The sequence below is a fragment of the Lepidothrix coronata genome, unplaced genomic scaffold (genome assembly GCF_001604755.1).
Source record: "Lepidothrix coronata isolate B3197 unplaced genomic scaffold, Lepidothrix_coronata-1.0 Scaffold79, whole genome shotgun sequence".
Taxonomy (NCBI): Eukaryota; Metazoa; Chordata; class Aves; order Passeriformes; family Pipridae; genus Lepidothrix; species Lepidothrix coronata.
This window is the reverse complement of record NW_016690259.1, coordinates 2,639,676-2,655,586: the sequence shown is the minus strand read 5'-3', so window position 1 is coordinate 2,655,586 and position 15,911 is coordinate 2,639,676. Positions and strand designations below refer to the sequence as shown.

At 37.0% G+C, this 15,911-nt stretch overlaps 1 protein-coding gene across 5 annotated transcripts in view; it reads right to left on the bottom strand.

Moving 5' to 3' along the window:
- SLC10A7 (solute carrier family 10 member 7) overlaps window positions 1-15,911 on the bottom strand; it is a 148,054-nt gene that overhangs the window by 119,328 nt on the left and 12,815 nt on the right. For all 5 annotated transcript variants that reach the window (XR_001875675.1, XR_001875676.1, XM_017820144.1 and 2 more), the window contains one exon: window positions 15,424-15,499. Coding sequence is in view for 3 of the 5 variants with exons in the window: in XM_017820144.1 (XP_017675633.1) it covers window positions 15,424-15,499 (76 nt within the window). In the remaining 2 variants the exon portion in view is untranslated. The remainder of the gene's footprint in view (window positions 1-15,423; window positions 15,500-15,911) is intronic.

Genomic DNA, 15,911 nt, shown 5'->3' with positions numbered 1-15,911 from the left:
AAGAACACACAGGACCTACTTCACAAAAATACACAGAAAATAGGCAGTCAAAAAAGCAAAAAAAAAATCTCACCCAAATTCTACATACTAAAGATAGAAAAATAAAAATTATATAAATACACATTTTAACAAACATTTGTCACCATGTCTAAAAGCATATTTTTGTAGGACCATCTTAATATCACAGTTACATCCTGGACACAGGCATTACAGACTTATTCTCAAAGCCATTCGCCATCACCAGGACTCCAACAGCAAATAAGCAAATGCTTCAGAACGTAAATACTCCTCTGTTTACTCAAAGTATTGATTTCTGTTCTATGGGTATCCAAACATTGGTAGCTAATGCTGCCTTGCACTATCTATTACGAAATTACAGCTATCCAGTGAGGTCTTCTAATAGTAAATAAAACTCCCCACAGCCGCTCTCCAAAAGCTCAACAGCTGGGAGCAGAAAGCACTGTAGCATGACAGGAATGCCAAGATATCCATACAAAGGCAAATCAAATAGGAAAACCAACTCCAGAGAAAAAAGGTCTTCAAACAAAATCCACGTTAACACTTCTCCTAATTTGGAAATAAAAGAGTGGCTCCCATTTATCTGTCATTACAGTGGAACAGAGAGAGGAAAAGACATTCTGGACATTAGCAACGCTACCATGAACAGTATCTGTAATTCATACAGTCAGTCTATACCAAAAATGGTTAATGAATAGTATTTTTAATGGCATATAGTTCAAGCATTGATCTCACAGCAGATCCACTAATTCTGCCCAAGTACTAAATTCTAACTAGGATTCCCGATTTCAAAATACATTTACGAAAGGCTGTATATACAACTGCTACGTTTTCTTTCCTATTTCTTAATCTATCATTTAACAGTACAGCTCTATAGTTTACTGCTGACTGTATGTATAATATGCAGTTCTTCATGATTTAGGTATATTATTTCTGTATTTTATTTCTGTCTGTATGAACAAACTTAGGAGAAAACATCCACAAACCACTTTGATTAAATTCTCCTGAGTTTTGGAGGTTGCCTTTGCCTGCAATGAAAGCTGGAGGAAATAGGCTTCTGAATGTAGACAGAAGAACTACATGTTTCCTCCTCTGAGCAAAGCTCTGTTTCTTAGCAAAGCTCTGTTTCTTATCTTGCAATCAAGCAATTTGACAGCTAATAAAATTACTTTATACTCCGCTAATACCTGCATAAGGAGATAGTACAGGGAAAGCTTAGTGATTTTTCCTGACAAACACACTTCCTAGAGATAAGTACGACTACTCTAACTTCAAGATAATGACACAAATAAAGCTTCATCTTTAAAAGTATTTACAGCACAAACAATACCAATACCTACTTTTACTTCTCTATTTTAAACTTACAGGCAGTTTCATTTATTTGAAAGAAAGACGACATTTTCAAAGAGACAGTAATTACCATGAGAATTCAGTGGACAAAAATGCAGTACTCTCCTTTTCTGTATCTACTTAGTACTTATGTCAACTGCATACCTTTGCATAAGGACACCACTAAAGACCAGTTACCACCTCTGGAATCCACCTACTGCAAATCATATAGACCTAGTTTTCCTTTGTAACTCTTACCTACACTGACCCTGTCCACAGCTTTGATTTCAACAGAAGAATATTTGATTTATGCCAGGATAAAGAAGAAGAATCAGGCCCAAGTTTCCATGTACCCTCACTAGAAGCACAGGTGTTCTTTTGCTGGTAGCAGCTGGCAAGTACTAATTAGAAGGAAAACTGAATTCAACTATTTCTAGTTTTGTAAAAACATCTGAGAAATGAGATGGCTAAGAGTAAAGTCTCAGCATATTACAATATGCTCTACAGGAGGAAATAACCTGACAAAATGAAATTTTCCATTGCCTTATATCACACAATTTAGAAGGAACTTGAAGCCTGAAAGACAGGAAATCTCTTTAAAATTTGCTTGTATGGCAGATCTGCATTAGGGTTGCAAAAAAATTATTAGAGTATGAAAAGACATTCTTGCCTCCCACAGCTCACAAACTAAAGGAAAAAAACCCAAAAGTTGATAAAGAAATCATCAATGTAACCTGCTGGAAATGTTGCTAAATGAGCCATCTACCTCACAAGATAGTGTATGATAAGTTAGTATGACAAGTGATTTGTCTGTGTAAAAAAAGCTCTTGCAAGTTGGGAGCACTGACTGCTATTAAGACCAGGGAGGCAGGGAAACAAAATACTACTACAGATTTACACTGTGGTTTTATACTAGAAAGGAAGATGCCAAAGAACACACCACAACTGGCTAACGATTTGAAAGACAAGGGAAATTAAAGTCAGTGTGATTACTTAGAGATATGACAGAATTTTTACAATGGGCAAAATGCTTTACATTATGCAAAAATACCAAGGGGGCAAAAGAACTGGGAGGGTGGTAAGCATAACTATAATGCTAAGACAAGGAGGAAAATTTTACATGTTCTAAAGACAAACACATACATCTGAATCCTGACCATAGCTCAGAGAACACAGCTGTCAGACTCACAAAGTACTTGACTTAAGAAGTAACTAGGATTTCCTATGTAAAACAGAACTAGTGCAGAGACTACTGTTCCAAATTTGTATACATGTAAAAGAGAGAAACTGCTACCTATAAAACTGAATTAATTTCAACACAATACTCTAAATTTCAAGAAAATTGAAAAAGAATATGTTAAGGAATCAACTAAAACAAAGAAATCAAGCTTACAAGGCAGGTATTTTGTTGTTATTTGCAGAAGGTGAGATAAAAGTCTGAGTTTTATCTGCCAGGAGTTTCAGGAAGGTTCAAAAAACCAAATGTAGCAACAGATGCATTTGTTACTCAAGGGGTCATGACAGCAGACCCCTTATGAAGCAGAGATGCCTCGGAGTGACTCATTTTCAGAAGGGATTTGAGGACAGCACTTTACAGTGCTGTGTATTTTTCTGTGTATTTTCTACTTACAAACAACATCTATTGTTCTGAGTGTCTCAGATCACACACTGCAGAGAACCAAGCCATGCAGAAGTCATCGACATGGGTGGTACGAACAGCAGAAACGTCCCAGCATCAATAGGTCACAGACATTTGTGACTATGCCCAGAAATAGAAATCCCTCACAACTGCACAAAAGAGGTTGCACTGCTGGTTGAAAAGGTATGAGAAAGGACATTGACTACAGTATTATACACCTTAGAGAACATAACCTATATAGAAAGTCTCACTCAGTACTGACATTCTGGGCCATTTGGATAATCAAAGTACAGCAAGTACTTTTGAGATAACATATACAACATTAATATCACAGAAAAAAAAATGTAAGTGGATATATTTTCTAAAATGGCATGATCATGTTGTTTTAAAATGGAAACATAAAACAAATGCGTAGATCAGAACTGAAATTTTACCTCCAATTTTAATGTTGTCTTTTCTCTAATTACAGGTAAGTTATCAACCCAGCTTAGGCTTCCTCATCTTAAAAGACTTCAAGGAAACCTTTCATATATTCAATATATATAAGATTTCTGAAAAACACATTCATTTTGAAACAAAGTACTTTACTTAAGTAGAACACAACCTGATAGCCACTCTTAGGACTGACTTCCTGTAGTTCCAGTTATAAAATCTTCTTACTGTAGAATTACTTTATATTTTTTATATTTTCAAAGAAATTAAAATATCACTTGCCAAAAACATATATGTACCTTTTATCTGTAGTTGTAATTTGGGGAACAAATGCACCTTTTAACAAATACCTCTTCTTAAAGCAGATGGAAGGATTTAAGAGAACAAAAGACCAAAACTTCGAATTTTAACCCAGAAGCGAAATGGCAGGAAAACAGGACTAAACAGACTCTTCTAAATAAAACTGCAACAGCTGAAACTTTCCTGTAAATGTAATAACCTGCATGACAGTGAAAGTACAAAAACGAAGGGATTCATTTTTGGCAGTGGTTGTTTAATACTCTACTTTTAAATGCAGCACATAGCCAGCAAATTTCGACACTTCTACAAGCAAATAGACCGAGCACTGTTAAGTCTATGAGCAAGTGAGTGCTGTTATTGGCAGGGATATTTGCAAAACCATTCCCAAGACACAGGCCCGGAGTTTCATACTCTCTCCTCTTGAGCAGGTTTCTACCGCTCGTTGGTACCTCCGAAATCCATGCACATACATATGCAAAGTCTAGCAAAATACAGAAGTCTGCTGAATAAATAGACAAATGAATATCCATTTCCACTGACAGGATAAAAATCTGGGTCACTAAAAACCTTAGGTTTACTTACGCTTTTCTGCCCTGTTTCCCTTCAACATTTGTTCTTTCTGGTTTAGGTGAACTATAAGCAAATAAGGACAGAGATCATATCACTGCATGCACATGTGCTTTGATGGAGTCATTAAGATCATTCAGGTTTATTAAATAATCTTCCCATAGAAGGATTATTGTTTTTATCTAAGGAAGGTAACCTGTGCACTATGACAGACTGACACAGCTGAAAAGCTAGGAAATTCTTCCAGAATTCTTTACAATACTACCAAAAGAAAAAAATAAAAAGGAGCTGGTTTTTTTCCCTCCACTGAAAAAGGTTGAAATAAAGCCACAATGGATAGCAATTATTAGAACCATTTTGATCTTCAGTATCCGGATTAGAGGCTGTAAACTCTCCATCAATAATGTGAAAGCCTCAGTGAATGTTTCATGTCCTAGTATTATGTCTCAGAAATAACTTTTCAGACTCCATTATGTCCGCCATGAACTTGATCTTTCACCTCTAGTGAAAATCCTCTTATAACTATAATTCTAAAGTTAATGATGAGAGATTTCATTTGCTTTCCAAGCACAGATAAAACCTTTTTGAAATACACTCTCACTGCCATGACCTTGGTCTATGACTTAAGAGTTCACCACATGTAATAATTTACTTTGCCCCATGGGGCTCATTGAGATTTCCTTTTAAAAGGTTTTGGATATGCAGTTGGAGCTGAAACACTTACACAGTAAGTATCAAAGTATACATCCCCACATACATTGCAAACATTTTGCAACAGTATCCACAAAAAAAAATTTAGATCACTACAAAACATAACAATAAAAAGACCTAACTAACTAAGAAAAGTCATCCACACACTAGAAATTCAACATTTTGGGAATCCCATTGCAATAATCCACAATAAATGCTAGAACAGCGAGTTTCAAAACTCCATGGAAATAATACATGCAAATTGGCAAGCTAATTCAGGAAATACACTGTTGCTCCCAACTTACCAGTTCAAACACAATGCAGTTCAAGTACAGTAATATTCTGGTTAACGTATGCACCACATAATTACCAGAAGTGCTGCACAAGACTAACTAGTTACTGTATAGCTGCTGACTTCTTTGCTGATAAGTAATGCACTAGCTACTTTGTCTGCTCATGTAGTTCTTACCAGACATGTCTTCAGTGTTAAAAATAAATAGATAAAGTCAGAACTACTGTACCCACCCCAACATAAGGCAAGTTTTTTTTGTTCCTCTGAATTTTGGGGAAAATTCCTTTATAAACATAATTTACCTTAAATTCAAGCACTGTCTTGCAGCCCTAGCCAAAAAGCACAGTTACTGCCTCACAGTGTTGAGTTCACATCAGTGAATGGTAACACACCAGCAGGCGCGACCGTGGCTCCAACCAGTTCCCACTTTGCCTCTGGCTCCCAATGTCTCGCAGAGCAGCCAGGCAGCTGGTGCTAACTCCCTGGGGATGTGTTCGAGGGCTTGGGGCAGAGTAGGATTCCCCAGGGCAGCATTTGGAGGCAGACAGCACAGACCTTGAGAGGTCAGGCTGAGGGTGGCGAGGGGACCCGAAACGCCAGAGTAGAAAACAGTCTGGAAATGCAGCTTGTATTGATGATGAGGTACTGAATGGGTTGGCAAAGTTATATTTAATGGCAAAACTTATTCTTCCCCATGACACAGATGAATAATCAGGGGCTGTTGTGCTTTCAGGGCACCTATAGTCGAGTGAACACACTCCTTCGCCAGTCTCCTGTCCCTCAAAATTTCCTAAACATTACCATCTTCTCACAGGGGCTTCCCATGTGAATACAAGAGTTGAAGTCTCTGCTACAGATACTCCACGTGCTGTTGTTTCCCCTCCCTCCTTGTTAATGTAGAAGTGGCAGCAAGGCACTGGATTTCAGACAGAAAAGGGCATATGCACAAGGGGACACACACAAAAATCTTAGGTGAGCAGGTGTGGAGACTGCACGTCTGAAAAAGGGTTCCCAGGAAACATGTGGCTTTACTTCAACAGTTTATCAGCAGCTTTGCAGTTTTCAGACTCCATCATGGGGCCAATATTTTCCAGAAACTGAAGCCTAAATAATGCTTTGAAATCAGAGAAAATTTGCTGCTCTACTGCTCTCCACGTTTTTTTGCCAAATGCTCTAACTAACAGATGACCAAAAAATCAGTTTAACAGAAAAGTACAAACTGGAAGCACTTCTAAAATACCCTGTCTTCTCCTAAAAAAACATTTTAAATAGATTTGGTCTTATTTAGTTGTATATGAAATAATCTAGGAATTTGTTCTGTCTCTTCACACAGATGAGGTTTCCCTTATAGAATCTAAGACACTTGCTCATAACACACATTGAATAATTTGACAGACAATTTAGAAGACAAAAGTTCATGACATTCTTTCATAATAATAGTGGTAAAAAAGGATAATAAAATAAATTTCATTTCCTTGAAAAGTAAATGAAATTTAAAGATAATAGTAATTTTAACTGAAAATTCTGCTTCATGTTCTACAGCTTAGATTTCCACAAATCAGGACTTGATACTGCACACCCAAAAAGAGAGCTAAAGAAATTATGGAAACATTCAATCTGCAAGCCTGATGGCTTTCTTTCCTATATATTCTTATTATCCACTAAGCAAAAATATTCATGACAGCTAAAAAAGTGCTTGGATAGAAAAAAAAAAAATTCCCGAGTGAAATACCCTGAAGCTTTGATATTAACACAAAAAGGACCAAAATTAAGAACAGAGAAACAATGTACGATTATGTCTTTACAAGCCAGTGTTCAGAACCTGAAGTGCTCTCCATGACTAAATCCACTAAAAATATTTCTAAAGGGCTATTTGAAAGTTTAATTTTGATTTATCTGCAGTGAGCTGCAAATAGTCATATGTAAAAGGTATTTTCAGATTTCAAAATGTTACCAATACTCTACACATTATCACTCCAAATGTTCTTTTCATTCAGAAAGAAATACTGAATTAATTCCATTTCTTCACATTCAGCAAGAAATACTGAGTTAATTCCATTTCTGACAATCAATACTGCTGCATACTAGCTTTTAGGTACATGATTTTATTCCCAGTCACAATGCTGAGGCCACCAACAGCCATGCTAAACCACTGGCAATGGTATCCCTTCATCCAAGAGGATCCAGGTCTGAAGATTCAGGTGAATACATGAACAGATGTCAAAGGAACCATCTTTATTGTTCATGGTAAAACAATAAAGCATGTGGTTTATTAACCACCTACACACAACAGACAAGGCTGAATAGTTTCTGTTCTGCACTATCAACGATTTAATGCCAATCGAATTAACATTAAATTAGTGTTTGCTTTGTAAGCCAACAGGAGAGGGACAGCAGAACACAGTGTGCTGCTGGGTTCCAGTGCCAGCAAACAACTGCACTGCTCTGCTGAAAAAAAAGGTTTTCATTAGAAAACCACCCTCACACAGGGAATGCTGGTACCGTGCAGGAGCTCAAGGGAATTATGGCTGCATAAAACACTCCACTGGAAAAAAAAATCACCTGTAACTTTTTGGATAATATTGCCAGTCTTCACTGCTCTCCAAAAGACAAACTTTATTTTCAAATGCTGAGGTAGGGAGACTGTGTAACACTTCCCTCGCTAGCAAAATATCTGCTATCTCTCAAATAGCCATAAAATTAAATAGCAAAGAACACAGAGCCTGGATTATAGGGCACTGGACCTCACTCTCTGCAAATACTTTAATATAAGAATTATTGATTTGTTCAAACTGTCAAAAATGCTTGCTTTGCATAGGCAGTGCATTTCATACAGCACTCCCTGCTAAATAAAGGAAGCTCTTGCACAATATAATTTCACACTGAATTAACCTGCAGACCAAGACAAATACAAAACCACCTTGCTTGAAAAGGCCACTTTTGTCAAGCGTGAGAGCAAGACTCTTCTTCTGTCCTGGCTTCTTTATGCCACAAACAGCTTTCAGGGTCAGTGAACGTGCCATAGCAGACAAAAAACTGATCTTCCCAGCCAAGCACTGCAGAATAGCAACAGCAAAGCCTCTGAAAACACTCTTCTTACAAAGTCAGATCTAGGACAGTTGGACAAACACAGCTGCAGAAACACAAGCCTATGATGATTCCCAGTAGTTTCCAGCCACAGCCCAAGTAGTTTAGTGCAATTTAAACAGGAAATTTTATAACTCTCTAGATTACAGCAGAACTGCTACAAGCACTCCAGAGTGAAAAGGCTGAACATGCACAAAGCTGCAAGTTCTGTGTCATACATCTTAACTGCACAACTTCATGTACTCTGAGAGATTTAACATATTTTCTTGCACCTCCTTAATCTCTTACACTCCAGGAGCGCAGAAGAGGGGCTTTTTCCACTGGACACCTTATGAGCCATATTAAAGACCCTGAGTTAGAGGTAATGGCAACCAGGGACGAAATCAAATCTTATCATAAGCCTAACTCAACCACTGACGCCTTAGGTTAGCAAATGAGCTGCTTTTTAAAGGTGTTGGGAGAATCTGAAACTTCTCACAAACTAAGTGAAGAGTCTGGAGGTGAAGTGCTTGACTAGGGATTTCAGAAGGCTCATTGTTTGCCTGAATTTGCTGCCACTGAATTAAGATCAGAGCTGAATGCCTTTGAAAATCCCCTGAAAACTGAACAGTTTTACTAGTGGATCTGTATTAGAACTACTAGTGATAAATGAAAAGAGAACAGCAAGAGAAGGAAAAAAACCCAGAAGATTCACAATTGCTTTGGGTTACAGAAGACTTGAGAAGACAATGAGAACTGTAGAGATATCTAATGGAGCTGCATGACTGGAACACATTATAGTGATGAAGTCCACATTGTAAGTAATAATTTGGGCTACTCCTATGCATTGATGGATATAAAATACACTCACCACTGAGGGAAGGAAAAAAACCTTAAGTATCAATAAATAGTTCAATAAAAACCATCTGCTCAAAGCACAGTAACAATAAAAGAAAAGTAAACTCTTAGGATACATAAAAAATTAGATTGCAATACTAGAATAGAGTGGGTGAATTTAATAGCACAACAGCTCTTATGTACATACCAGGTTTATGCTGACACAGTTAATTCTTTATATTTGTACCTGTGAAGTACAGATGTCTTGCCTAAATTTGTCCTCCAACACCCACACATTTCCCAGAGACTTCAGTGTAGTATCTAATGGTAGAATTAGTTATATTTTAGTTTAGAATTATTTAATCTGTGTGGGCAGAAAAAATTTATTACTTAGGAAAGAAAAAAATTCATGATAGTTTTTTTTTTCCTTTTACAGTGTCACGTTTAAAATACAGTAGAACTTAATACTTACCCTTTCATAAACAAAACCTACATATATGAATATTTTAGAGTGCAATCTGGAAATCAAGTTTTAGACAACGCTACTGACATATTTAGAGAAGAAAAACTGTATTATAGAAGACAACTAAACATCATGACACACATAGTTTATTTGAAGATCTTGGACTATTTTGTTTCATAATGTTCATGTGTTACCTTCCAAGGGTAAACACTCATGGTACACTGGAGCATCAGTGTATGAATCACAAACCATTAGAGCTTGTACTTCTTTTTATTCATTTTATTTTGTTTTCTAAAAGGTTAATGTACATGTATACACAGTTCAAAGAACTTCGGATATTTTTAGAGAAATCAATATCTTTCCTGTGACTTTACAGTAGTGTTAGGATTCACTTTTTTTATCTTTACTTAAGAAAACACATCACTCACAAAGAGAGGAATTTTCCAGTCTTCATTTCTCAGTAAATACTCATATGTTATGTATTTTAAAATATCAGTTAAAACTATTGTATATCATTTGTTGGGAAAATGTTGCTGCTCTCACTTGATTCTTTTCTAGAAAGACTATAGCTGCGGACATTGTAAATTTATAATCAGTTTTATCTTCTACATCTGCTTCAAAAAACAAATCTAAAAATCAATAATAGAACGCTTTCTTTATATCTTATTTCATAAACGTCTTTCTAGCTTTTTTCATTGTAGCTTATTTTATATTTCAAAATCTTGCATCGCATATGCAACACCTTGTTTTACAAAAAGGAATAGCAGAGCCCCATAAAAGTTGCAAAAAAATAGAACAGCACATTGATTAAGAGGTTTTGTACAAACTATAGCTTAACTGAACAACGAAAAAACCCCTCAATGGTTTTGCTGTGTATGAGATAGCAAAATAGCCAAAGTATTCAACAAAATGAACTGTCTACCACGATTTATCTGTACAATTCCATCACAGCTCTTGCCCGTTATGTTACACTTTTCAAAAGTATGTCATTAAGCTGCCATAAAAGTCATCACAAATTGCTTTTTCTCCCAAACTGATAATAGACTTATAGATCTAATTTTCAGTCTCTTTTCTTCATTACTTTGATTCTTAAGTAGGGTATGACATTTCCTGTCTGAATACTTTGTAGTAATATCTGGCATCTCTGCAACACTTCTGTCTGAGTATGTCTGAGCTTTTAATAGGTTTGTCTTTACAGCACCTTGAAATGATGACATATTTATTTCTCTGTCTTGCAGACTCTTAAATACACTTTTTTTTTATAATTTCACTGAAAAACTACAAGCCTTGTTGAAAGAAAATGACACAACAAAGCCTTCTGTGCTGTCAGATGCTATGTCATTAAAATCCTGACCCTTCACAGTTCAACAAGAGCAAAGAGCAAATGTAAGGCCTCTGTTTTCCAATCCAATTTTTTTAACTTTGTGGACTGTCCTTTTCACAAATCAAGAGACTGACTGACAGAAACAACTAAGTAATTGAGAAAATACCCACAAATTAAAAATTAGATTTTGATTCCCATGGCGACCCCTCCTCATTTTTTTGCCAGTCAACATACGCACGTTCATTTGGGCTTCATACGTATCAAACTGAAATCAGTACTTGAAACTGGCTGTGCTAATGACCTAAGTGTATTTGTGAAAAAAGCTAGGAATAGGTTGGTTTAGAAAATTGCTTGCAGGGTTAATTAAAGTAACATATAGGAAGCGATCACAAGAGGAATGATGGAAAATCAGGGTGAAGAAGGAGAAACAGTAAAGAAAGAAGAGCTGAAAGACAGCTGAGAGAACAAACCACACATCAGACCAGGGAGAGGACTTCAAGAAACCTATGAACGGGTCACAGAGTCAAATTTTAGTCCTATCAGACAAGTTGTATTTCTGCTCAACACATCAAGAACAGCTACTTCCACCAAAATAACAGGCAGAATAGCCATAAATCATCTTCCTCTCCTCCAAAATCCAAGATTTCCAGAGCGTCCACGAGATTTCCTCCCCACTGCCTGCATCTCTCATTTGCCCATGCTTCTCTGGATAGAATGATACTAGCTCCTGGATAGTCTGAATTAGATCTTTTAATTTCTTCCTTATAAAGCTACAGAGATCTTTTTTCCCCTATAATCCCTATGAATTGTGAAGAAGGCTCTTTCCAATTCCCCAAAACAACTCACCAAACCACTCCCATATCAGAGCTAAGTGAAGATGTTAATTTTCACCCTCAGACACCAAAAGACTTGGAAGACTTTTGGCTTCTAAATGTAATGCTTCTCCCCACCACAATGCCGCAGACACAGGAAGCAAAGGTGATAACTGGCTTGATTGTCTTCCCTTATTAATGACAAGGGGTTTTTGATAAGGATTTTCTCTGGAATGGCCCAATCATCAAAACTATCCCCCACTTGCTCATCTACCAGGCACGCTGCAAAATAATACAAAAGGGTAATGTGGTAGAGTTTTAAAGGCACACCTAACAGCTACCAAAACTAGAAATTTCAAAGTGGTATAGATCACAGGTTGGGTGATGAAATGGTGTATAGGAAGAAATATTTTTCATTTGGGCAATTTTACATTTGCACTTTCAAGTAACTGTTCAGCCGATGCATCCTTACACACAGATCAAGAGAACTTAAAGTTTAGGTACACTTTTTTGATATACCATGTGTTTTAACCATCAGGGGAAAAAAAAACACCTGAAAATTGCATGGCTGTTATTAAACACTGACAATTAAATGATATGGATTTTTTGCTTACCTGGGTTTGTACTTACAATCCCAGAACATTAACTTTTTCAATGATGAACACAGTTTAATCTTAGAATTGTAGAATTCTTAGTATCAGATTGGGTAACCACATCTTCCTTAGCCAACAAAAGCAGGACATTTATTTTGTGTCCTTAGGCATGTATCAATAAAAAAACAGATTCTTGTAAAGGATAATAAAAATGTCTCCCTTTTATTATCTCACACCCAAATTTTCAAATTAATATGCAGCAAGATCCACCACACAAGTAGCTTCTAATGACATAGATTCTCTTTCTAAGCACTTGACCAAACACTTAATCACCTTGTCCCAGACAAATAAAACACAGGTCTTACATAAGGTTTTTCAGCATTGATCTTCAAACAGTTCACAAAGCTGCCATGGTCCATCACAGCTGACCCCAGAGACATGATACCTCACTCTGTTTTACCCAAAAGGTTAACGACAGAGCCAGAACTAGAGTTCGTTTTTCCTCAGCCCCAGATGTACCACATCCACCATGGTACAGTGCCTGACATGTCTTCGAGAATAACCCAAGTCCAAACTGACATTCAACAGTCACTCCTACCTAGACAAAGAAACCCCCAAACCCTCTATACTGTCATAACACAGTCAACTGCCACAGTTCTTATGTGCTGTGTTTCGAGGCAACCAAAGAGGTCTCCAGAGCACTTACGGAGGGTGTGCCTGTACTCTGTAGCAGCAGGACACTTCTCAGATTAATTAGTTCATGGGGAGCTTCCTCACTGCATTACTTCTGAGCAAGCTCATTTATCTTCATATTACATTATGCAGTGTAGATACACCCTCAGACAAATCAATTTCTCTAGCTAAGGGATACAGGAGGCAAAAGAAGTTTAAGAAACATTATTATGAACAAATGCTCTCACAGTACGATCACTTATATTACCAGTTGACTCCCAGGTTTAAATTCTTTGTATATCAGAATGTATTCAAATTAAAATGAGAAAAAACGCATTGTTCTACTCATGTCAGAAAGATAAATACATCCATAACAGCTTAGGTGAAGTTTGGTAAGGAGACATGCAAGACTGTTTTCTCCCCTAGCATAAGGGATGTGATTTTGCTGTTCTTCAGAAGAAAAATTAGTCTGAATGACAGAGAAGCATCAAATTTCAAAAATACATTTCCATTGGAAACTGGTTCAAATTTGGCAGTAAGTTTGCCACACATTTTGTGTATCCTGAATGTGTTTGTATTTTATGTACCTTCTTAGAGCCTGACTGAGAACTCTCAATTCCCAAGACCCGATTCTTGATTCGCTCTGTCTCTCTGCTGTCAGCAGCTATCTGTAAAAGTCACTACAAGGTATGCATTTTTACATTCCTCCAACATCAGAGTGGCACAGAAGAATCTGAGGTTCAAGCTTACCTTGTCAGTGATTTATACAATTACTTATACAAGCCTCACATAATAGAAAGCATCTATTTTGCCGCTGGTATAAAACACACACACCCTCACCACCCCAGAAGAACGTTACCATAAAAAAGTACATTCTAATGGTCAAGAAACTAGAGCACCTCTCTCCCTCCCACACAGAAATGTTGCATTATGTTGCTTTCAACTAACCAATCATACTGTAGTTTTTTTCCACAGGAACTTTTCCCTGTTCTAAGGATAGTACAGACAGTGCTAACACGGAATGAGCACTCACTCCATACTTCACTTAATCCTCACTGTTCACTACATGGCATCTTTGTACAATTTACAGCATCTACATCTAGAATCATAACTAAAAACATTCTCATTTTTCTGTTGATCACTATTATGTACCTGAATTATTTCCTTATAGGAACTACTCCACAGCACCTCCATCAGACAGTTTTATGATCCTTGTTTCAAGGTAGCAAACTAGGAGACAGTGATATGCATCAGGATTGCCCGTAATTAGAGATGGTTGACTTGAAATACTTTGGGTCTCTCTTCAGAGGATAGAGCAATTAAACAGCACTTTGTCAGTACAAAGTACAACTTCAATCTATTTCATGTGTTTTCAAAGCTGACATTAATCGGTCCCAAGAGTCTGAACTCAGAAAATGAGAAGTTCACAACTAACGGCCATATTTAAAACACATGGTTGAAGTGACTCACTCAACCTCACACGGGAGTTCTATAGTTGAATTAAGATTTTCCTTTAATCCTTCAGAATGGCATCCCAACAGCCATGGCTTTAAAACCCAGTCTCAGTGTTAATTCTCAGTGTTAATTCTCTCCCTTCCTCACCTACTAGGTCTCATCCACCTTCACTAGTTATGAGGAAGCAGATCTAAAGGAAAGAACCTCATTAATTAGCACAGCTGGATTAATTTCCCAAATGCCATTTACCTGGCCTTCCTGAAAATAGCAAGTGCTTTGTGGATAAAGAAGGAGTCTGAAATTACAACAGCATATACCATTTTAAGGCAGAAATTTAACAAGATCAAACTGAGGTTACACCAACAACTTCAATTCCAACATTTCCTACCTATTGAGAACTTTGCATTGCATCACTGTCTGAGAACTCCACATTCCCTGAATTTTCACTTCATGCAGTCTCAAATAAAATATAAGATTTAAATCAATGTTTGTATCTCCATCTCGCTACAGTTGCAGCTTCGAGTGTGAATTCCTACTACAGGGTCTCTTAATACCATCCAAACACTCTCTGCAAGGGCAGATCTTCAACAAAAAGCTAATGGTCTATGAGATAACCAGTACACAGTACAGGAACATTATATGGTTAGGAATTACAGTGCAGCAACAAGCAGAAAGCTCCTAACATTAATTTCTATCAGAAACCTTTCTATCATCTCAGAAAACTGAGCTGCTTTCAGTTTGACCAATGCCAGCAGATAACATCACTATTTCCCATTTGACACCAACACAATAACCAGCTTTAATTCTAGGATTTTTTACAAACCTCAACAGCATCACATTGCAGTCTGTGCTTCGCCACATGAGCTCATCGGAAATAAATAATTGTTCGAACTTCTTTTCAAAAAAAGCATTCAAAGACAAAATGAAAACTCACCTCATTTCCACCAACAGCTTTGGTTAAAATTACAGCAGAAGACACAGGAGGTGGCATGCAGCCTACTGTCTGCAAGCTGAAAACAACGAAAAGAATGTTACGGTCCTTACGCGGCACAAACACTAAGCAACATAAAATCTTAAAATACCAAATAGCTGAGCAGAAAGTCTTATCACCAACACAATGCAATCAGTTTGCAGCCAGTTCAGCCCTGCACTAGCTGGCAGGACTTCTACAGGGGATTTTCTCTTACCAACCAGCAGTGAAGAGTCATGTCACCATTTAAAAAAGCACAAATGCTTAATATCTCTGTAATTCCATTTCCCCAATTAAGTACTGTATCTACCATTCACAAAGATCTCTATACATCTATCACAGACAACTGCATTCTTGTTCTGATGTAGTAAAGGTGGTAGTGTGTTAGCTATTTGTAAAAAAAAAAAAACAGAAATAAGGATGTAAACTCCCATTTTCTTGAAAAGCTGTTC